This window comes from Rana temporaria, chromosome 13 (assembly GCF_905171775.1).
Source record: "Rana temporaria chromosome 13, aRanTem1.1, whole genome shotgun sequence".
In the NCBI taxonomy this organism is placed as follows: domain Eukaryota; kingdom Metazoa; phylum Chordata; class Amphibia; order Anura; family Ranidae; genus Rana; species Rana temporaria.
In genome coordinates this window covers 113751005-113776060 of record NC_053501.1, presented here as the reverse complement: position 1 = coordinate 113776060, position 25056 = coordinate 113751005, and the positions used below count along the sequence as shown (strand labels likewise).

The following is a 25056-nucleotide window of genomic DNA, read 5'->3' as shown; positions in this document are numbered from 1 at the left end:
CGCGCTCCCGCGCCGGACGTACTGCGCATGCTCGTGACGTCATTTTCCCGACGGGCATAGCGCGAAATTACGTTACGCCGAGCTTCGTGAATCGCGCCGGGTCAAAAAAGTTGCGTCGGGAAAAAAAAAAGATACGGTGGAAAAAAAAAAAAAAAAAAAAATAACAGCGTCGCGGGTAAGAAGGGTCTACTTTTACAAGGTGTAAACAGTTTACACTTTGTAAAAGCAGCCCTAATTTTACACATGCAACTTAATACTTACGGAGAAAAAACGAAGCGTAAAAGCTTTGTGGATCTCCGTAAGTGCTAATTTGCATACCCGAAGCGGCATTTCGACGAGAAATGCCCCCAGCGGCGGATGCGGTACTGCATCCTAAGATCCGGCAGTGTAAGTCCCTTACACATGCCGGATCTTCTGCCTAACTATGAGAAACTGATTCTGTGGATCAGTTCCAAAGATAGAAACAGGGATATGACGGCGTATCCCTTTTGTGGATCTGGCCCTTAGCATCTACAAAATAGGGGGTAGTTTTATGGCATTTTTATTATATATTTTTTTTTTACTAGTAATGGCGGCAATCTGCGATTTTTATCGTGACTGTGATATTGCGGCGGACACATTGGACACTTTTGACGCTATTTTGGGACCATTCACATTTATACAGCAATCCCTGCTATAAAAATTCACTGATTACTGTGTAAAATTACACTGGCAGTGAAGGGGTTAACCACTTGGGGATGAGGAAGGGGTTAAGTGTGTCCTAGGGAGTAATTCTAACTGTGTGGGGGAGGGGCTTACTGTGACACGACACTGATCACTGCTCCCGATGTCAGGGAGCAGAAGATCAGTGTTCTGTCACTAGGGAGAACAAGGAGATGCCTTGTTTACACAGGCAACCCCCCATTCTGGCTCTCCGTAACATGATTGCGAGCCGCCGGCGAACATCCAGTTTGCAGGGCCCACGGGAACGGTCACGGAAAGTACGGCGCACGCGTGTATGCTTCGCACGGCTTCTTAAAGCGGACGTATGGGTACGTTCATTTGCCTACCGCTGCCATTCTGCCGACGTATATTGGCATGCAGCAGTCAGCAAGTGGTTAAAATTATTATTTAAAGTGTTTTTTTTTTTTTATATATCTGTTCAATAAGAATCTTTGATCCTGACAGAAATCCAATGCTGTCCCGTACTTTATAGTTTTAACTACCCTGCTCAGTTATCCTTTTTATTTGTTTATTTCTTACCTTTTTTATTATGACTAGTGTTGAGCAGAATATGCCATATTCGATTTCGCGATATATCTCGAATATATATTCGAATATTCGAGATATATTCGCTAAATTCGAATATTCGTGATATTTTATCGAAATTAAATGATTGCGATTTTTCGCTATTGCGAATGCGAAAATAATTGCGATTTTTTTAATAACTGCGGTAGGAGCACTCTGATTGGCTCAGAATATTCGTGATATTTTATCGAAATATCGCAACATGCGAATGCGATATTTATTGCGCAATTTCGAGAAATGCTGGAGGAGCGCTCTGATTGGCTCAGAATATTCGTGATATTTTATCGAAATATCGCAACATGCGAATGCGATATTTATTGCGCAATTTCGAGAAATGCTGGAGGAGCGCTCTGATTGGCTCAGAATATTCGTGATATTTTACAATACAAAATAATTGCGAATATTCGGCAAATGCGGAAGGAGCACTCTGATTGGCTCAGAATATTCTTGATATTTTACAATACAAAATAATTGCGAATATTCGGCAAATGCAGAAGGAGCACTCTGATTGGCTCAGAATATTCTTGATATTTTACAATACAAAATAATTGCGAATATTCGGCAAATGCGGAAGGAGCACTCTGATTGGCTCAGAATATTCTTGATATTTTACAATAGAAAATAAAAAGTGTTTTGCATTGGTGGTGATTCTTTACTCTATCCATCTGTCACAGCCGTTTGTCAATCAAACACCTTGAAGATTGAACACGTTCATGCTGCATGCTTTGGACTTTTTTTCACTTCACATATCAAAGACATTTTTATGAAAGATTATTTTTCTATTATTGGGACTATATTTCTTTATATATTTGTTTCACTGTGTATTTCACAAGTTATTTGCGCTTGCTTATTTTATAATTTGCCCACATGTCTTGTCACTAGACATATTTTTTATTCTTGTAGAGCGACTCCATTTTCTGTCTTGTATTAAATTATGTTGTATAACATTTTTGAGTTGCTGCTGTATTCTCCCCTTTTTTTAAGGTATGCGCAATTTTTTCCTTCTTACAAAAAAAAATAATATCAAACATACAAATATTCATAACAGAAACATACACAAAGCCCCCCCCCTTTTGCATCAGAGACAATCAGAGTTCTCCTACCACAGTTATCGAAAATTCGCAATCATTTTCGCATTCGCATTAGCGAAAATTCGCAATGTTTTTTTTTTCAATTTGGCAACATAAAAGGATCGCCTCAGCTTAGCTACTCGGCCCAGGGTCTCTAATCATACCAGCAATGCTTTTAGACGTCGATAGGATGTGATCTGTTTTAAAAATCAAATTGAAAAAATGCGAATATTCGGAATTGCGAATATTCACCGCGAAATTCGAAATATAGCGCGATTTCTCGAATATGCTATATTCGAGTCGAATATTCGCAATGCGAATATTCGTGAGCAACACTAATTATGACTATCAATGGGGGTTGATTTACTAAAACTGGAGAGTGCAGAATCTGGTGCAGCCTACTGGGTAGCCAATCAGCTTCTAACTTCAGCTTGTTCAATTAAGCTTTGACTATGAAACCTGGAAGCTGATTGGTTTCTCTGCAGAGCTGCACCACCTGTTGCACTCTCCAGTTTTAGTAAATCAACCCCAACGTGTCTTGTTTTTGTCCTGATAGAGAGGGATATTTTGGCCCCCAAATCTTTTGTTGTCCAGAGATCTGAACTTTATCAACAATAAAATGCTAGCAGATTTAAAATGACCAACTGGCTCAATTCCTTTTGGTTTCATATTCTAGTGGAGACACTTGCCCCTTATCTAGGGGGAATCCACCTTGTGGTGGAGCTGCCTAGGTTAACCTCCTTGGCGGTAATCCTGGGCGTGACTCTGGGTTGTTTTTTCTGCTAGGATCGGTAACCCCGAGTCACACCCGGGGTAGCTTTGCAGAGCCTGCAGCGGCGTCCTCTTACCTTCTCCTGGCGATCCAGCGATGACATATCATTGCTGTGATAGCCAGCGAGATCACTGCCGCTCCGTCCTGACATCTGACTTCCTGGTTCCAGCAGATTGGCTCCCATGTTCAGCAGCACCAGGTTTTGTACTCTACAGTTTTAGTAAATCTCCCCCAATGTTTGTTTCTGATTGACCAAATAAATCTCCAGCTTAATAAAATACCCACATGGGGCTCATCTCCCCTTTCTTAAAAATGTTTTCCTGGAAATGGGCGTTAATATTGTCCTTTCTTTCTTATAGACTATCTCATCCTACAAGCACCATCCGATATTATAGAAGGGGACTCCTTGAGTCTGAGGTGCCACAACCGGCCGGGTTCTACAGCCACAGGAGTAACACATTTTTACAAAGATAATGAATTATCAGGATCCACGGATGATATTTTACACATTCCAAATGTAAACACAAGTATGAGTGGGACTTATAAATGTGAAAAATATTTTGACTTTGTTATTAAAGATCAATGGAAATCAGCTGAAAAATACATTAATGTACAAGGTAACTTTCTATTTCTCACCTTAATTGTGACCATTTTGAATTTCTGTTTTCAGTTTTCACTTCACTTATTTTCATGTAAGCTGTTTATTGTTCAGCATTTTACAGACAAAATAAAACTGACAACAGTATCCAAAAGAGCTTACTATCTCCATCACAGTCATGCAGACAAACTAGTACCAGTCTGGCCATAAGCCAATATGGATCATAAGCCGAAACTAGTACCAGTCTGGCCATAAGCCAATATGGATCATAAGCCAAAACTAGTACCAGTCTGGCCATAAGCCAATATGGATCATAAGCCGAAACTAGTACCAGTCTGGCCATAAGCCAATATGGATCATAAGCCGAAACTAGTACCAGTCTGGCCATAAGCCAATATGGATCATAAGCCAAAACTAGTGCCAGTCTGGCCATAAGCCAATATGGATCATAAGCCAAAACTAGTACCAGTCTGGCCATAAGCCAATATGGATCATAAGCCAAAACTAGTGCCAGTCTGGCCATAAGCCAATATGGATCATAAGCCAAAACTAGTACCAGTCTGGTCATAAGCCAATATGGGTCATAAGCCGAAACTAGTACCAGTCTGGCCATAAGCCAATATGGATCATAAGCCAAAACTAGTGCCAGTCTGGCCATAAGCCAATATGGGTCATAAGCCGAAATTAGTACCAGTCTGGCCATAAGCCAATATGGATCATAAGCCAAAACTAGTGCCAGTCTGGCCATAAGCCAATATGGATCATAAGCCAAAACTAGTACCAGTCTGGCCATAAGCCAATAAACCTACCTGGTCTCTCTTTTACAAGGATATTTTCTGTTTTCTGTTTGTGACTTTTCTGGAAAATGGTCATCATCTGATGACACGTATGTAACTTGTACCTTTATTTTTTTGCTCTTTGTCCAGTTAAAGGAACCTCACCGCCCCCCGTCCCGAAGCAATCTCTCAAAAGTGAGGGGACATATTATTTTGGATAGTTGTAATGGAAACAATGGTCCCCACTGAAAGATTTCCCTTCACCTCCTGTTCCCGGTGACAACTTAACATTTTGGATCTTCCCTCATTTTCAGTCCTAGTGACAATGGTCACCAGGACAAATAGACAGAAGTAAGTCCCCACAGAGGGGACACAGACGCCAATAAAAACCTGACAGGGGGTTTACCCCTCTCATAATATAGCCAAAGCAAATGTGTCTATTTATCACACATTCGTTGGATGAATGTTACACAGCTGAGTTCAAACTCATTTTGGCTGTAATCCTACTAACGTAATCATTCTTATATCGTTAGCTCCATCTAGTGGGCAAATGTTTTTTTTTCGTTTTCTTAAAGCGGGGGTTCACCCTAAAAACAATTTTCTAACATTACATTGAGCTCAATTCCGACATTGACAGTATGCAGATGTTTTTTTTTTTTTTTGCTGTACATACCTCGTATAGCTATTTTCTTAGCCGGCTTCGGGTAGTGAATCCCACGGGAGTGGGCGTTCCTATGCAGCAGTTAGTGATTGACGTGATGACAAAAACTACCCCCCCCCCCCGTCGCATAAGGAGCGTCAAGAGTTGCAGAAAGAAGCCGAACGTCGGTGCGCAGGCGCCGTATAGCGCCGACTCAATGTTTGGCTTCTTTCCGGCAAAGTGTGATGCTCCTTATGCGACGGGTGAGTAGTTTTTGTCATCAAGTCAATCACTAACTGCTGCATAGGAACGCCGACTCCCGCGGGATTCACTACCCGAAAGGTTAGGGTGAACCCCCGCTTTAAATACCTCAATGAGAAAATATACTGCATTTTGGCCCCTAGGTGGCGGGGATGATCACAGGAATTAATCTATTAGAGAAAATACAGCCAAAATTCATTGGGCACGCACAGTTCTCAGTAACAATCTATTGATTTGGCCCTATAAGGCTCTATCTATACTGTATGTGTAAATAAAAAAAAAATCAACTCACAGAATTTTCATTATCTTTTATAGATCTGTTCAGCACTCCAGAAATTAATAATGATCTTTTTTTTTTTTGTTTAATTGTTTTTTATTTGATTTTAAAATGACTTGGTACATCAAGCGCATATTTAAACAGGTAACAGTGTTACAACATACAAGAATACATACAAGCCAAAGAAGAACAGAGGAGAGACAGCATCTACAGCCAATACTGACCATATTCCTAGCTTGTATACCCGAGGGTGCCTGATGCCTGCTATGTCTCTTAGCCATAAATCTATTCTTACCCCCTCCCATCCCCCCACCCTACCCCTAACTAAGGAAGCGTATTAGGCCCCGTACCGTTTTCATCGGACATGTCCGCTGCCGGATTTTGGTCTGATGGCTGTACACACCATCAGACCAAAATCCCAGCGGAAAACGGCCGCGGCGACGTGCACGGCCCTGGAAGTTCAATGCTTCCACGCATGCGTCAAAGTGATTTGACGCATGCGAGGGATGGCGGCCGCTCATACATGTACGGTGAGTCTGTACAGACGACCGAACATGTCCGACGGACAGGATTCTAGCGGACATGTTTCTTAGCATGCTAAGAAACATTTGTCCGCCGGAAAACGGTCGGCTGGACAAATGTCCGCTGGAAACCTGTCCGCTCGGCCGCACACACGACCGAACATGTCTGCTAAAACTGGTCCGCGGACCAGTTTCAGTAGACATGTTCGGTCGTGTGTACAAGGCCTAACCCCTTTTAGTTGATCTGCTGTGCAGGAAGACAAGAAGAGAAGGGAGGAGGCCCCTGCGCTTTTCTGTTAACACATTTTCATTGTGTTAATATGAGAGGACAAGTTCCCTGGGGTGCGTAACCCTATCGGAGCTCCCGGCAGTCCCACCCTAGCCGTAATGGGTGCCAGCCATCGCTGCCGGGGGGGGGGGGGATGATGTCCAGAGAACATTTTCTCGGGTTCCCCTAGTCTAGGTTCCCCATCGTCCTCTGCCACGGCCCCCATATTCTTTCGAATTTCCCATAATTCCCCTGTCTGATAAAATACACTCTTTCATTTGAAATTGTTAGTTTCATGGATGCTAGCCAATTGACTACTGACAGAGGAGTCTGCGCCAGCCATTTTTGGGCTATCGTCTTACGTGCCTGGAAGAGGCATCTCAGTATAGCTTCCCCGCTGCCTTGAGGGACTCTTGTGTCCTCTATGCTCCCCAAGAGGCAGGTCCTAGCCACTGGATCAAGGGATGTTCCAAATGCCTTATGTATCCTCTACTATTTCCATCCAGTAGCTATAGAGTTTGGGGCACTTCCAGACCATGTGTATTAGATCCGCTTTATCTTTACATCTCGGGCATTCGTTGTTTTGTCTCCACCCCATTTTAAACATTTTGTGCGGGGTATAGTTTACCCTGTGTAGTAAGAACAAGTGGGACAGTCTTTGCGCTGGATCAATTGAGACCAATGCGCCTTGTTGAAGGATCCTATCCTACTGTTCGAGTGATATTATTCCCAAATCTCTTTCCCACGCTGCTTTACTCTTGGCCGGGCCTGCACTGCTTATCGCACTAGCACTCAGACTATTGTATACTACTGATATTAGGCCCTTGGCAATACTTGCCTTGATTACCTTAAGAAGGAATGGAATCTGGGTCCATATGATTGGTTTGGAGCTAAATTGTGCTTGGATAGCATGGCGAACCTGCAAGTATTTGTAAAATGTTTTGTTTGAGATATTAAATTCCCTAATTAGATCCAGAAATGTTTTTAGGGTGTTGCCCTCGAACAGGTGCTTTAAGCGGGTTATACCTTGTCTCTTCCACTCACTTGATTCTTCTATACTTGTTACTTCCTGTAGGTTGTTATTTTTCCATAGGGGTGAAAATTCTGTTAGGCCAATATATCCCAGTAAGGTCTTTGTTATATGCCATACTTTGATAGCTAGTTTTACTGTTGGGTGTTTGTAGGGGAAAAAATCTGCCTCTAATGCCGCGTACACACCATCGTTTTCTGCGATGGAAAAAAACGTCATTTTCAAAAACGTCAATTTAATTGACCGTGTGTGGGCAAAAACGTCGTTTTATGTCTTCTAAAAAACGACAGAAAAAAATTGAAGCATGCTTCAATTTTATGTGTCGTTTTTGGCCGACGTCGTTTTCTGTGTTCTAAACATTGACCGTGTGTACGTAAAAACGTCGATTTAAGCCCGCGCATGCTCAGAAGCAAGTTAGGAGACGGCAGCGCTCATTCATGTAAAACGACTGTTCAGAATGGAATCAGCACATTCGTTAAGGTGTTTTTCAGCTTATAAGACAAGAAAAGAAAGCGCTTCTTTAACCCCTGCTTTTAACTGCTACCCAGAAATGGACGTTTGTTGCGGCTGATCTTGTTGCATAGTTATGACAAGCTTTTAATTAGTTTCTTTCTTGTTAGATAATGTTTATGTTTGTGTTCTGTTATTTAGTTGTATCTTCCATCTTAAACATTTTAAATATATATATTGGTCCACGAATCGTATCTCACCAAACTTTTACTAACACGCAGCAACACGATATCAGCAAAAGAGGCCGTCTTCCGCATGGAAACGACCCTTTATAGTGACGTCGTGCGTGATTGACGGAACTGCGCTGTGCTAGAGCGTTGTGAAAAAGCGATGGTGTGTATGCTACGTCGTTGTTCAAATTGAAGTTTGAAAAATGACGTTTTTTTAAAGCACATAAAGCGTCGCATTTTTCCATCGCAGAAAACGATGGTGTGTACGCGGCATAAGGCTTCCACCAACAGTTTGTGAGGGTTATTTGTTAACATCAAACGGCTGATGGAGCCATCTCTCTCAGCGGTTCCACACCCTGCCAAATGTTGCAATTGTGAAGCAATAAAATATAGCTTTGGGTGTGGAACCGCCATACTCCCTTCTTTTACTGGTAGTTGAAGTGTTTGCAAGCCTATCCTGGCTTGGCCTCCTCTCCATATAAGTTCTCTAAATAGTGATTCTACTTTCTTGAACCATGTGTATCCTAACCATAAGGGTGCGTTATGGAGCATGTATAATAATTGTGGCTGCCACAACATTTTTATTAGGTTGCATCGTCCTGCTACAGAAAGGGGAAGTCTTTTCCAAATATCGCATTTATTTTTCCACTTTGATAGCAATGGGGCGAGATTTAAATTCGCATATTGGGTGACATCTTTCGTTATCCAAATCCCTAAGTATTTGAGTTTTGTGACCACGCTTAATTGAGAGGTGCCTGGCAAGAGCTGGAGATCAGCTGGATCCAGTGGTAGGAGGGCGGATTTTTCCCAGTTAATTGACAAACCTGAGAAATGACCAAAGTCAACTACCAGTTGCATCACTTTGTCTAGAGTGTATTCAACATCCCCTAGGAAAAACGAGATATCGTCTGCGAATAGTGCAATCTTGTCTTCTCCTTGGTGTCTTCTAAACCCCATTATGTCCGACCTCGCCCTGGCCATTATTGCGAGTGGTTCCATAGCGAGGGCGAACAGAAGGGGGGATAGAGGACACCCCTGCCTCGTCCCTCGCTCCAACTGAAAAACTTCCGACGTCTTATTATTGATTTTTATTTTAGCTCTTGGCTCACTGTATAGTAATTTAACCCATCCTATGTAGCGAGGTCCAATGCCAAATTTCTCCAATACTTCCCATAAGTTACTCCATTCGAGGCTATCGAATGCCTTAGCGGCATCAAGAGACAGGTCTTTCATTGTCCGTTGGTATTTGTATATTTAAAAAAGTTCTTCTTATATTAGTAGTTGTTGCCCTGCCTGGTATAAACCCTGATTGGTCTGGGTGAATGAGGCTACTAATAAATCTGTTTAGGCGTGTTGCTAAGATTTTAGCTAGGATCTTAACATTGGTGGTTAACAAAAAAATTGGGCGGTAGGATGAGGGCATCAATTTTTCTTTCCCCTCCTTGTGGATTAATATAATCGTTGCTTCCAACATTGATCGGGGGAGTGTACCTCCATTTTCAGCTCCCTCCAGAGCCTTCAACAACTCTGGATGCAACGTCTCGCCGAATTTCTTATATACCTCTATAGGTAACCCATCCGGACCAGGGGATTTCTGGTTTGGCATCTCCGTTACTGCTTGTTGGATTTTGCTTAAAGTGATTGGTGCTTCTAGGGCATGTCTGTCCTCCTGAGGTAGAGTGGGGACTGCTATTTTCTGAAAGAAGGCTTGCATAGCTTCTCTCCCAGCCCCCCCTTTAGATCTATACAATTCCTTGTAATATTCGCAAAACGTTTGTAGAATCGCTTGGCCGTCCGTAGAGATTTCTCCCACTATTGTCCTTATTGCTAGAATATTTGACGAGGGGGAGTTAGTTCTGCTCAGGTGTGATAAGATCCGTCCTACCTTCTCTCCCTCGCCAAACTGGCATTGCCTTTGTAGAGTTCTCTTATTCTTGGCGCTTCTCAGAGTAGCTGTTCTATACTCTAGCTGTTTTGTCAACCATGCTTCCCGCGTGTCAGGAGTGGGCTGTTCGATAAATCTCAGTTCTGCTTGAGTGGACTCACGGGCCAATTTACCCTCCTGCTCTCTCCCTTCTCTTTTTACCCTGGCAACCTGCTGAATTAGTAAGCCTCGCATAAAGGCTTTCAGAGAGTCCCAGACTATTCCCATCGGAGCAGATCCTGTATTAATATATACATACTCTTTTAGTTTAGCCTCCAGGGTTCCTAAGTCACCAATCAACTGCAACCAACCTGGGTTAAATTTCCATTCATTGCGGGAGACTTTAGCTCCAGTCTTTATTTTTAGCACCAGAGGGGAGTGGTCCGAGACCCCTCTGGGGCCGTAATATATTCTCTTTACCAGGGGTATTACATTTTCACTACCCGCAGCCAAATCTATTCTGGAAAGTGTATGATGGGAGCTGGAGTAGCACGAATATTGGCGGTCCTGTGGGAAATAAGTTCTCCATATATCCCTCAACCCTATTTCCTCCAGGAATCAAGCTAATCGCCCCTCCCCAGTTTTTTTTCCAGGAGGAAATCTATCCAGGCTTCTATCCAGGACCTCATTGTAATCCCCTACTGCTATCACAGGAACGGCTGTTTTATCAAGTATGAACTCGAGGAGCTTATGTAAGACATCTAGCTTAAATGGTGGGGGGATATACATATTGGCCAAAACATATGGGCTATTCTCGATTAAGCAGGAAAGAAATATATAACGACCTTGGTCATCTATCTGAGACTCAGTACAAGAAAATGTCACACCCCTCCCCACCAGTATGCTTACCCCCCTTGAGTAGGAGGAATGGACCGAGTGGAACTGGGATTGAAGTTTGCGACTATTCAGTACTGAAACTGAGTCCTTGGTCAAATGTGTCTCTTGCAAACATATCAATCCCTGCGTACTATCTTCCAGTAGTGACATAACTGATGATCTCTTGATTGGGTCCCCCATTCCTCGTACATTCCAAGAGGTGATGGCCAGTAACTCACTCCCTTCTTACTTATGTGGGCTTTCATCTTCCTCTTTCCTCGTTAGACCTAGCCCCCCCCCTGTCTCTGGGGAACTATAGAGCTGATTTATTTGCCTCCAGCCAATCTGAGGCTTCCCTTGGGTCATTGAAAAAGATAGTCCTGCCCAAAGCTACTACTCTCAGACGAGCCGGGTACAAAAGAGAATATGTGATTCTATATTTCTGAAGGGACTTTTTGATTGGTATAAACTCAGCTCTCCTTTTCTGTAGATCTGGTCAGAAATCGGGGTATATTGAAACTCTTGCTCCGTTATATGTAATGTCCCCCAGCTCTCTAGCTTTTTGTAGCATGATCATCTTATCTGTGTAATTAAGCAGCTTTAGTAGCATAGGCCTTGGATACTTTCCTTGTTGGAGTACCCTAGAGGGGACCCTATGGGCCCTCTCTATAGAAAAAAAGGGTGAAAAACTATCAGAGCCAAAAATTTCGCTACACCAGTTCTCCATAAAAGTGATAGGATTTATGCCCTCACACTGCTCTGGCAGACCTACCACTCTCACATTGTTTCTCCGAAGTCTGTTTTCCATTGCGTCTAACTTGGCCGCTTGAAGGTCCGTTAACTCCTGTAGCCCTTTAAGTTCCCCCTGCATTGGAAACAGCATGTCTTCAACTGCACTTAGCCTCTCTTCCAGAGCATTCATTCTTGCAACAGTCCTATGTAACTCCTGACTCATGAATAACAATTCTTCCTTTAAACTCTTTAACTGAGTGTTAGTCCTTGCATGAATTAACCGCACAAAGAACCTCTCTTAAAGTGAGAAGCGATTCAGTTCGCATGTGCCGCACTTTATAAATTTTTCATTCATTCATTCATTCATGTTTTTTTTTTTTTTTGAAAAGCCTATGGCGTGTGAACACACCCAAAAAACTCCACCCGGTGCAGAAAAAATGTGCACACACATAAAGAGTGTTCACAAAAACGTGCAGACGGGTGCAACGTCAAGTGGTCCTCCTGTGAAGAGGGACCCAAACCCTGATCCCCCGGGGCGTTAGGCTCCAGACAGGGACTGAGGTACTGTGGTCCGAGCAACCGAAGCCGACACGGACCCAACTTCCTCGGAGGGACTGCCGAAACAGAACCCTCCCAGTACTAGGTGGGGCTCCCCCGAAGGGAGACCCCATGAGAGCAGGCGAACTAAGGCAGAAGGCCATGTCCAGGGCCGATCCGAGACGGGGTGCACAGGGTGCGCTGCACCCAGGCGCCAGAGGGCAGGGGGCGCCAAAGTTTTAGGAGCACTGTTGGTCGGCATTGTGCTAGCAGCATCAGTAATCGGAACAGGGGAGAGAGCCGGGACAAGGAGCAGCCCGGAAAGTGCTGCATTTACATGGAGTCGGCTGGGGCGGGTGAGATGGAACTGGGATCCCTGACTGCATGTAACCCTGCCTGGGCTTGCCACGATTTCCCCTCCCTCCTCCTGGATCGTGAGAGATCTGTTGTAGGATAACAGGCTGCAGAGTCGCTCTCCTCGAGGTGAGTCCACCACCCCCTCTGGCTCACACACAGGGGAACAGATGGGAGGGGGGGGGAGTTGGAGGTCGTACAGAAAAGAAACTGATTTGTGTGTGGGGGGGGGGGGGGACTGTGTTGAACAGAGGTGGGGGCAGGGCCGTCTTACTGAGCGGGCAGTGCCCAGGGGCCACAAGTGCTGATGGGGCCCCATCAGGGCTGGTTCCGATCTAGGAATGTTGCAGTACGTACTACTCATGTGCAGCTTCCAGCCGCAGCTGACAGAGACTGAGAGTCTTATGATCCGAAAGAGTGCAGTTACTTGTACCCTCCCCCTTTCTCTCAGCGCGCCTTATTCAAGTTCCTCACAGGAGATGCTGAGAGGGGAGGAGTGGAGCCATGCAGCCTGCAGTGGAGGATGGAGTTCAGCCTAGCCTAAGGTAAGCTAGCCAAACATGCAGACAGTCCTGTCGGTGGCTTATCTTAGTGGGGAGGAGGAGGGGGAGAGGAGGATGGGCTCTGTGTAGCAGGCTCCTGTCTCATGTTGTTACACAAGATCGTTTTTATGTGTGGCTGTGTACTGCTCTGCTTCTAAAGGGAGCATGTTTTCTGAGATCCCCCCCCCAATCTCTATTACACCTCCCTGTCCTACTCCCTACCCATTATCTGCTCACCAGGCACAGCCTCCTCTCCTGTATGACCACCTCATGTGTCAGCATGCCAGGAGAGGGGAGGCAGGAGCAATATCACAGATCAGGCTGGTTTTGTAGATGAAAAGTGCTGGTGTTGTATAGTGTGTTTTATGAAATGTATGATAATTATATATTTGATTATTACGCTTGATGGTCTTAAGGTGTTTATTCATATATTTTTTTGTAAGTAGTGAGCAGATTTGGTGTGGAAGTGCATTGGAGTCTTTTTATTTGTTTATAATGGAAAGAGTAGTGGAGTGTTGGGGGAGGTGGATGGACAGAGAGATGGAAAGAATGAGGAGTGAGTTAGGATCCTTTCACACGTTCAGGTCTGTCAGTTTTTCAGGCGGACCTGGCAGGACGCTCCATTCACCTCTATGGAGTGACGGATGTCAGTGGTGACATGTCCGCTGACATCCAAATCCGCTAATCCAGGTGGATGGAAACCCTATTTTCCATCCCTCTGGCAGATGGGATGAAAACGGACAGGAGGATCTGTTTTCATCCAATCCCTCATAGAGGAGAGCGGAGCTCTAAAAGGTCCATCTCTCCACTGTGTGCAGAGACGGACCTGTCATCTGTCGGCTCAACGAAGCCATCCCTGCTGAGCAAGCGAAGTCCATGAAAACTGACGTGTGTGTGTGTGTGTCTTTTGTTACAGTGGCTGACCAGGCGAATCAAATCCAAGCTCTGTGACAGCAGGATATTGCTCTTCTGTGTGATCCAGGGGCACTGGTAGGCTGAAATTGGCGAGCAATTATAAGGCTGCATTTGGTGAGCACTGGTAGGCTGCATTTGGTGGGCACTAATAAGGCTACATTTGGTGGGCACTGGTAGGCTGCAATTGGTGGGCACTAATAAGGCTACATTTGGTGGGCACTGGTAGGCTGCAATTGTGAGCAATGGTAGACTGCATTTTTATGGGCACTGGTGAGGCTGCATTAATCTCCTGTACCATGTCTGCAGTCTCTGACCATCTCCTGTATTATGTCTGGGGGGGTCTTTCTAAACAGACTCTCTAACAGAGGCCCTCTCTGTGTCCATTAAAGAGACCCCCCCCCTCTAGGTCCAATAAAATACTCTGCTTCTCTTTCTGTATTTTTTTTTTTTTAAGAGATCATGTAAGGATCCCAGTGTAACGATAACTCCTTAGGGGAGCATCTCTGTGTTTGAATCGTTGCCATAGAAACATTTGTAAAGGGGGAGGAGTTAGTAAGGTGACCATGCCCTTGTAGGGGCGCCAGAAATATTTCTGCACCCAGGCGCATGTGACCCTAGGATCGGCCCTGGCCATGTCCACCCACTCCCAAGACGTTCAGGGCTGGCCCGAGGACCCGCACCCTACTAATCACACAGTGACAAAACGTGCACAACAAAAAAGGACAAAAAAGTGACAAACACAGGCTTAAATAAAATAAAGTGGGGGAAGGGATAGTGGAGAGGAGAGTGAAAGAAGTGGCCATTGTGGTGAAACAATGACCAGGCCCTCCGGCCAGGAATAAAAAATTCCTCCGGTCCTAGCCAAAAGGCCCGGCCCAGGAGGCAGGTGCTAAAAAAAAGCGTGTATCTGGTGCAGTGACCGTGGTATCTTAAATCAATGTGTCCCTCACACACAGTGATCTTCAGATACCCCTGGACTGCCACTCCAGGGGCACATGCACCATAGGCTTTTCGTTCCATATCCGATCCCCCGACCGGCCAGTGCAGACCTCCACCCCTGCCAGCTAGAGAGCCCTTCAAGGTTTTCTTGGGGAGAACTGCCGCTCAGATAACAGCCTCCATCAATACTAGCCCCTCCAGACCCTCCGTCAACCCAGCGGATTTGCATGGCTCTACCCCGTCATATCACAGGGCATTACCAGCTCCTCCAACCGGATCGCTGACAGAGATAGCACTTACACCAGCCAGCCAGAAGGCCAGACTAGAACTCGGCAAAAAGACCAAGACCAAGCGCAGTACCCATCCTCACCAGGAGCACCCTTCCAGATGGCTCAGACTCAACCATGGGCCGGCCCCCAGTAGTCCCTGCTGAAACCATCCTTCCAGGTGCAATGACGTCATTGGATTGCATCCACCCTCCCCATGTAGGAGGTGCTTCAGCGCTCCGCTGACAACTGATAAGGACAGATACCACACCCAGTCCCAGCCAAAAGGCCGAGAAGCGGCAGGGAAGACAACCACTAAGCACGGCCTAGAGTGTGCAATAGCCATGCCTCGCCCTGGGAGAACCACCTTCATGATCATGGTGTCTCCCCTGCCAGGTAAGTATCTGAACCGTGACGGGGACCCAGTGAGTGACTGGGTTCCCACCTTTGAGGATCCCAAGCTGTACTGCTGTTCAGTGGGGAGTCGGTCTGAGGAGCGCCATTGAGAGGCTGGCGGTCCAAAAGGGCCTGGATAAACCACTGGGGATCGAGGTAGCCGGACACTGAGGGATTGATCACCTGTCGGTCGGTACCTGGGCGACAAGTTGAAGGAGATTCATCTAGGGAGAGATATCTCCAAGAATTCAATCCAGAGAGGGCCTGTGGCAGAGGAATCTTTCTGAGGCTCACCAAGGAGGGTCTGTGGCAGAGACTTGTCCTCAAGTTCAAGTTCACCAAGGAGGGTCTGTGGCAGAGACTTTATCCTACAATTGTCCAAGTGATACTCCGGCTGCCAGGTCAGTGAGAGAGGCCTGTCAGGGTACGCTAAACCCACTCTGGCGGGAGTGGCGCAGAGACGTGTTACGTTTGGGAGAAGGACTGTTTCCTATCATTACGCCTGAATCTGCTGTTCTCCTTTCTTCTTCAACTTTATTTTCCTCACCACAAGTTTACTGTTTTTACCCGGTTAGGTAATAAAGAGCACAGCAAAGAGCACCTGTCATGGACATTCCTTTACTTCTACTAGATGTACTACACATCATTCACCCCTAGGAATTTCGGAGGAGCCATGAGGTAACACGCCGCCCAAACATCCAGCAGCTCCTCCGGGGGTAATGCTACATAAGGATATAACATAAGTGAACCAAACCCTAATCCGATAACAAAGTAGAAATAATATGTTCATGCTGTGATGGTTTCCTGTAGTGAAATGCATGATATGTTGGCCGTCACAGGAGCTTACACTTGATTCTACAGTTGGGTGGAAATCATTGAAAATAAGAGAGGTCCGGTCACATTTTATCCTATGCAAGTAATAAAACTTTACACATTGTAATCTTTTCCTATCATTATAGAACTGTTCCCTACTCCGGAAATACAATCTTCTCCTTACTCCATACAAGAAGGAGATGAGATGACGGTGAGATGTCACACCACGCTCAACCCTCTCAGAGGCGGCACAGAGCTGCACTTTGCCTTCTACAGAGATGGACGGACTGTGCGGGAATTCGGAATATCCAATACATACAGAGTGCGGTCATCTCAGCTGGAGGATTCTGGGAATTATACCTGTGAAGTGAGGACGACGTCTGACACTGTGAGGAAGATGAGTGATGAGATCCATATCCAGATATATGGTGAGGGTGTAAACCTGAATGAATGTCTTTGGCCCAATCATACATTATCCTTATACACACTTTTTATTTCTTTTTTCCCTGACAGTCACATGATGAGGCAATAGAACTCATACTGACCAATCATTGTCATCCTTTCCTCTTCCAGAGCTCTTCTCTCCTCCACAAATAAAAGTGACCCCGTCCAGGGTAATAGAAGGAGATGAGATGACGGTGAGATGTGACACCAGACTGGATCCTCTCAGAGGCGGCACAGAGCTGCACTTTGCCTTCTACAGAGATGGACGGACTGTGCGGGAATTCAGTATATCCAATAAATACAGAGATGGATGGACTGTGCAGGGATATTATGTATCTGATACATACAAAGTGACGTCAGCTAAGCTGGAGGATTCTGGGAAGTATACCTGTGAAGTGAGGACGGCGTCTGACACTGTAAGGAAGGACAGCAACGCATTTCCTGTTCAGATCAAAGGTGAGCCTGAGAAACTGATCTGGGAAGTTTGTTCATTAAAGTGAACCTGTGCTTTACTCATGCAGGTGAAAGGAGAAGGTTTACATGAAACCCGAATGTGCACCATCTCCTCGCCTTTGCTCAGTTGATCAGTGACTGGACACATTCTTTAGCACCCAAGGAAAAGTAGCCAAAGGCTGGGCTTGGTTTTAGTCTTAATCAGGGTTGGCCCGATACTCCTATCGGTATCGATACCAATACCGAGCATTTGCCCGAGTACGTGTACTCGGGCAAATGCTCCGATGCTTCACCCGATACCTGTACAGTCAGGGATAATAGGTGCGGCCAAGGGAGTTACAAACACCGATCTCCCTGTAAAGATTTCTATAAAGCCTGACAGCTTCTCCCTGGACCCCCTCTCCCCTTTTCATCTGCTTTAGTGAAATCTTTACAGCAGTGATCGGTGCTTGCAAAAGAATGTGGTTACTGCGCTGGTCTAAATACGCGATGACACAAATTGGTAAATTAAATCTTAATAGAATAAAGTGCTGAATCCAGTGCAGTGATATGCGTGATAAAACACAATAAATAACTATACAAATAAATAAATAAGTAAATAAATTGCAATATCCAGCTGTCACAAGCGTGTACTATTGCGTAGTGCTAAGTGCAACTACTGTGCCACCAAACAAGATTTAAATAAGTAAATAAATGACAATCATGTGACTAAATAAATATCAAAATTTCATTCTGTTAAACATATGAGATATATACGTGATACTGTGTGCAACTAGTTTACCAACAAACAGATCTGAATTAATATAAATATATATATAAATATGGATATAAAGTGCAAAGTCATAACATATGTGCAAAAAGCTTTTTAAAGTTCATGTGCCTGTATAACACAACTCCAAGATTGCCTGGAAAACCAGCAACTTGTCAGTTTGGAATCCAGTAAAGGGAAAAAGTTTTGTGGTAATTTGTCCTGGAGTTATATCTCATACATCTAGGGTGCAGCTATCTCTTCCACCCGACGGAAACAAGTGCTACCACCACCAATTGCTGAAATACACACTCACCAGACCCCAGCTGGTAATAAGCCCAAAGCCTTATTCCGTTATGATCGATCGTGTCCTCTTTTCCTCTTTCACAAGATTTTCCTTTGTGCCTCAAAAAACAGGGGGCTCATCATAGTATAGTATGTTTTAAAAGTTTTATTTCTTTAAAAAATATTTAAAATCAAACTACTCACAAAGGAGGTGCTTTAACCAGCACCTGGTGTATTTGGCAGTATCGGGTTTGGACAGCCGCTCACCAGCTTGTCTTTGGGTTGCGTGCCCGGCTCCTGCTACACTTGTGGTTCCGCTGGTCAGATGTACCCCCTCTGTGCGTTGTCCACCTGGCGTGTCCCCCCTCTGTGCTCCGTGTTCCCCTCTATTGTGCTGCTCTCACAATCCGTTTGGATGTCACATCAGTTTGGATGTCACATCACTTCCTCAAACTCAACCTATCCAAAACGGAACTTATAATTTTTCCTCCCCCACGTGCCTCTTCCCCTGATCTCTCTGTCAAAATTAATGGTACAACTATCTGCCCATCCCCACATGTCAAGGTCCTAGGAGTAGTCCTGGACTCTGAACTCTCCTTTAAGCCTCACGTTCAATCACTGTCCAAATCTTGCCGCCTCAACCTTCGCAACATCTCCAAAATACGCCCATTTCTAACCAATGACACCACAAAACTCTTAATTCACTCCCTGGTCATCTCTCGCCTCGATTACTGCAACTCCCTCCTCATTGGCTTACCTCTGCATACTCTATCCCCCCTTCAGTCCATCATGAATGCTGCTGCCAGACTAATCCACCTTACCAACCGCTCTGTCTCTGCTACTCCTCTCTGTCAATCCCTCCACTGACTTCCGCTCATCCAACGAATTAAATTTAAAATACTAACAATTACCTACAAAGCCATCCACAACTCTGCCCCCAGCTACATCACTGACCTAGTTTCTAAATACCAACCTGTACGTTCTCTTCGTTCTTCTCAAGACCTCCTACTCTCTAGCTCTCTCATCACCTGCTCCCATGCTCGTCTCCAGGACTTTTCTAGAGCCTCTCCATGCCTATGGAACTCCTTACCCCAATCTATCCATCTATCTCCTTCTCTATCAGCTTTTAGAGGATCCCTGAAAACCCTTCTCTTCAGAGAAGCCTACCCTTCCCACACATAACTGTATTTTCATTTGAGTCCATCTGATCATCCCCCACAGCTAACTACCTTTTGTTCCACTTGACCCTCCCTTCTAGATTGTAAGCTCTAACGAGCAGGGCCCTCTGATCCCTCCTGTATTGATTGTATTGTGACTGTACTGTCTTCCCTGATGTAAAGCGCTGCGCAAACTGTTGGCGCTATATAAATCCTGTATAATAATAATAATAATAATAATAATAATCTGCGATCCGTGTCCCCCCTCTGTGCTCCGTGTCCCCCTCCATTGTGCTGCTTTCCCCGTCCACGCTCCGCTCCCCCCTCCGTGCTCCATGTCCCCCTCCATTGTGCTGCTCCCCCCGCTGTGCTCTGTGTCCCCCTTCATTGTGCTGCTCTCGCAATCCGCGCTCCGTGTCCCCCCTCCGCGCTCCGTGTCCCCCCTCTGTACTCCATGTCCTCCTCCATTGTGCTTCTCTCCCCGTCCACGCTCCGCTCCCCCCTCCGTGCTCCATGTCCCCCTCCATTGTGCTGCTCTCCCCGTCCGCGCTCCGCTCCCCCCTCTGTGCTCCATGTCCCCATCCATTGTTCTGCTCTCGCAATCCGCGCTCCGTGTCCCCCCTCCGAGCTTCGTGTCCCCCTTCATTGTGCTGCACTCGCAATCCGCGCTCCGTGTCCCCCCTCCGAGCTCCGTGTCCCCCTTCATTGTGCTCCTCTCGCAATCCGCGCTTTGCTCCGTGTCCTCCCCGTGCTCTGTGTCCCCCTCCATTGTGCTGCTCTCACCGTCTGCACCCCGCTCTGTGTCCCCCCTCCGAGCTTCATGTCCCCCTCCACTGTGCTGCTCTCCTCGTCCGTGCTCCACTTCATGTTCCCTCTCCGTGCTCCGTGTCCCCCTCCATTGTGCTGCTCTTCCCCTCTGTGCTCAGTGTCTCCGTCCATGTCCTCCTCTGCCCCCTCTGTCCTCAATCTGTCAGGATGGAGTGGAGGTAGGAGCCAGTAAACCCAGCTCCTTCTTTTCAGAATGAACAGAGTCAGTGATCACTGCTTCAGTTTATGAATGGAGAGGAGCCTCTGTCTCCTGGGGAATCTGTGTCCTTAGTCCCTTTCTCTGTCTCAAAGGTGAGATGTCAGGGGTCTGTTATGACCCCTGATATCTCCTCAAAGCCCCCCAACAGGGCTAAAAAATAATAAAAATTGCAATAAATGATAAAAAAAGAATTGTAAAAAATAATAAAAAAAATTTAATAAAAAAACACTGACGCCATCCACTCCCCCCCCATCCCCCTAAACAAAATAGTTAAAAATACTGACACATGTGCCACTGTCACATGACATAAACAAAAGTATCGGTAATTGGTATCGGCGAGTACTTAAAAAAAAGTATCGGTACTTGTACTTGGTCTTAAAAAAGTGGTATTGGGACAACCCTAGTCTTAACCTATGTTCTGCCCAACGCCCAACCCAGAAGTAAGTTGTCATGAGGAGGGAATTCCCTTCTCTTGCAACTACATGTGTATAAAGGGGCAGGAATGCTCTTTAGATCATTGCAAATATTGTTATAAAACTGCGCTTGGTGCAGTGAAACAAATTAATACCCTACACAGTAAACCAAAACTAAACTAAAAAGCCCCCAAAAACAAATGTGTAACAAAATACATAAATCACATATGTTGTACACTAATTATGAAGTGCACAAACCATACATCATAAATAATTACCGTATATACTCGAGTATAAGCCGAGTTTTTCAGCACATTTTTTTGTGCTGGAAATGCCCCCCTCGGCTTATACTCGAGTCACCTTTTTGCGCCTGATCTCCCAGACTTTGGGGACCTGGTACTGGCCAAACTTAGCACACATGTATCCCCACTCTTCCTCTACAAGTGTGCAATGTTTGTTGTCCGGGGAACCTACAGCCTGGGAGCACCGATTTTTTAAAACCGGGCACCCCTTCCATAGACTCCCATGTTAAACGGTAATATCTTTAGTGATTTGGGGTACCTGGTACTGGCCAGTCGTAGGTCCCCTGGACCCGGAACTTGGCACACATGGAGCCCCTCTCTTCCTCTACAAGTGTGCAAAGTTTGTTGTCTGAGAGACCTACGACCGGGGGGCAACACATTTTTCAATGCCAGGCACCCCTTCCATAGGCTCCCAGGTTAAACGTCAGTCTAGGCATGGGCACAGTGAGGCATGGACACAGTGAGGCATGGGCACAGTGAGGCATGCACATGGGCACAGTGAGGCAAAGTGAGGCACAGTGAGGCATGCAGATGGACACCCTGGATGGACACAGTGGTGTAGTGGTTTGCACTTTCACCTAGCAGCAAAAGGGTTGCTGGTTCAAATCCCAACCACAACACCATCTGCCTGGAGTTTGCATGTTCTCCCTTTGTCTGTGTGGGTTTCCTCCCACTCTCCAAAGACATGCTGGTAGGTTAATAGGATCCTGTCCAAATTGGCCCAGTATATATGTATATATGTGTGTACGACTGTGTGTCCCAAGCGTGTCGAGATCCTACAGGGTAAATGACCGCACCAGCCAAGCAGACACTGGCTTCAAAAAAGCGCCTGGAGGTCATTCAGTTTGCATGTGTAGCGCTTTACAAGTCATTCATTCATTATACTCGAGTCAATACGTTTTCCCAGTTTTTTGTGGTAAAATGACGTGCCTCGTCTTATATTCGGGTCGGCTTATACTCGAGTATATACGGTACTGAGAAAATACTTCCAAATGTGCTTGAAACAATGCCGCCAGCCAGTTTGTCTCTGTGGACGAAACACTTTAGTGCAAGGGTTTATGCTGACTGGCCAACAACATCATGGTTTGTGCTGTTTGCTAGTATTTTTATGCATTATGTGAGTACAGTCCCTTTAGTTAAAATGTATATATATAATATTTATGCGCTGAATACTGACTTAAATAATGCCAACCGTGCTTATAAGTGATTTAAACTCTGAGTGATACCATAATATACACAGTATAAATCAATAAGTAAAAACAAATCCACAATGATAGTCCAATTGTGTTAAGATGTACACCAGTGAATCAATTGGGAACAACACCCAATTCAGTGTAGTGATAGGAAATGTGATGTGATCACAGACAAGCTCCTGCTTCACAGGTAGAAGGTCTCCTCCACATAGACACCGCTCATGGAAAAAAGGAGAAACAACTCATAGCGCAGATGGTAGGGCACCAAGATACACAAGAGACATTGATCTCTAGCAATAGCACACTCACGATACCGCCGTTCAAACAACGCATAAATCCACAGTGCACCGATCCTCCATAGAGCCGCTCAGCTGATGTTTCCTCTCCTCATTCGGATCCACGATCCGTCCCGCTCGTAACTCCTCCCCCACGTGTTACGTCAATGGTCACTTGACTTAGTCATGGGTCATGACTAAGTCAAGTGACCATTGACGTAACGCGTGTGCTATTGCTAGAGATCAATGTCTCTTGTATATCTTGGTGCCCTACCATCTGCGCTATGAGTTGTTTCTCTTTTTTTCCATGAGCGGTGTCTATGTGGAGGAGACCTTCTACCTGTGAAGCAGGAGCTTGTCTGTGATCACATCACATTTCCTATCACTACACTGAATTGGGTGTTGTTCCCAATTGATTCACTGGTGTACATCTTAACACAATTGGACTATCATTGTGGATTTGTTTTTACTTATTGATTTATACTGTGTATATTATGGTATCACTCAGAGTTTAAATCACTTATAAGCACGGTTGGCATTATTTAAGTTAGTATTCAGCGCATAAATATTATATATATACATTTTCACTCTGTTTGACCTACAACACATTTTGCTGCGTTTACTATTTGGTGATTTTTTTAATGGTATAATTTTGATTATTTAATTTAGCGCGGTAGTATCACATTTTTCAGTCCCTTTAGTTAATAAACTATTCTGGTGGTTTACACTATGAAGGTCTTGTGATCTTTTCTTCCTGGTGCCAAGCCATTTTTTCTCTTCCCATTTATTTATCTGCATGTCAGATCTTTTCTGAGTGGTGCGACTTGAATGTGGCAGGATTAACCCATGATGTACTACATGCTTTGTAGACCTCCTATAATTTGAGGTCGGAATTTTTGGCAAGAGGCTGACACTTACTTAGGTATGATGGTAGAACTCACTGGAAGCACATGAATCTGGCTTGTTTTCGGACATTTTATTGGTAAATCACATTTAAAAATATGGACCGTTGATTTCATAAAACATGGATATGTGCAAGTCTTGCTTTAACAAGCATGGTGGATGTATTTGTTCATTAAATCATTGACCTTATTTGGCCACATGACCATATTAAGCCAATGTCTTTGACCTAGTATGGCTACATAGCCTAATATGGTGATGCGGTTATACTAAGTCAATGATGTCATGAGCACCCCCCGCCCCTTTGTGCACATGCAGCTGTGGGGGTAGGAAATCCCCTGCTCAAGGCTAATTGGCCTAGCACTGACAGCTTCCCTTTGGGCTCAAACCAAACTCAAGCTCATCCCTATTCAGCAGAAAAGCTTGCTGTCCGGCATTTCTTGCACTTTCCTCCTGCTATAATGCCCAAGGTAGCTGCTACGTCTTCCTATTTATTGGCCCAGCCTTGCCTCTGCTCCTCTGTTGCTCCGTTTGTCTCCAGAAGTGAGAAGAAGATGATCTGTAAACCATAATTAACCCAGGACTGAGGACTCTTCCCAATCACATATTATGGGGACAATTAAGGAGGTTCTCCCCATACTAGACACGTGCAATTTTTTTCTGTCAGAATACAAATTGGACACGTTTTTGGTGATTCGGATGTATCCGAATCTCCAAAAGAAGTAGTAACAAATTTAGTTGAAATCTGTTAAAATTTGTTTTGTTTTTTAATGAATTACAACTTTTCAGAATGGTTAGAATTCAAATCTGTCGAAGAACGATCGACCGATCCAAATTTTGTGTGAAGAAATGGCTGGTTGTTAAGCAGTGGGTCAGGAAGCCGGCTGCCCGCCCGCATCCTTAACAATCATGAGTCATCATCTGTCAGCAGGCTTCCCCACTGATAGATGAATGTAAAGATAAAGAATGCCCAGCAATAGAATTTTTTTTTAAATCGGCTTACGGTTCCTCCCCCCCCAGTCCATACCAGGCACTTCGGGTCTGGTCTGGATTTTAAGGGGAACCCCATTCCAAAATTTCAAAAAGAAAAAGTGTGGGGTCCCCCCCATAATCCATACCAGACCCTTATCCGAGCACACAGACTGGCAGGTCAGAAAAAGGGACGGGATGAGCAAGTGCCCCCCCCCTCCCAAACCATATTAGGTCACATGCTCTCAACATGAAGGAGTTGGTGCTTTGGGGCAGGGGGGCTCTGTGTCCTCCACCCAAAAGCACCTTGTCACCATGTTGATGAGGACAAGGGACTCTTCCCTACATCCCTGGGCTGTGGTTGTTGGGGTCTGCAGGTGGGGGGCTTATCGGAATCTAAAAGCCCCCTTTAACAAGGATGCCCCCCAGATACTGCTCCCCCTATTTGAATGGGTATTGGGTGCATCACCCCCAAC

General features: G+C 45.2%; 1 protein-coding gene and 1 non-coding gene across 2 annotated transcripts in view; one reads left to right on the top strand and one right to left on the bottom strand.

The window, feature by feature from the left end:
- Positions 1-25056, top strand: part of LOC120920127 (Fc receptor-like protein 5) — a 52692-nt gene that overhangs the window by 14595 nt on the left and 13041 nt on the right. The window contains exons 4-6 of the mRNA XM_040332041.1: positions 3489-3746; positions 16561-16842; positions 16988-17314. Of these exons, the coding sequence (XP_040187975.1) occupies positions 3489-3746; positions 16561-16842; positions 16988-17314 (867 nt within the window). The remainder of the gene's footprint in view (positions 1-3488; positions 3747-16560; positions 16843-16987; positions 17315-25056) is intronic.
- LOC120921442 lies at positions 15453-15609 on the bottom strand. Its single transcript, XR_005744876.1, has one exon. It is a non-coding gene; the product is annotated as a U1 spliceosomal RNA (small nuclear RNA).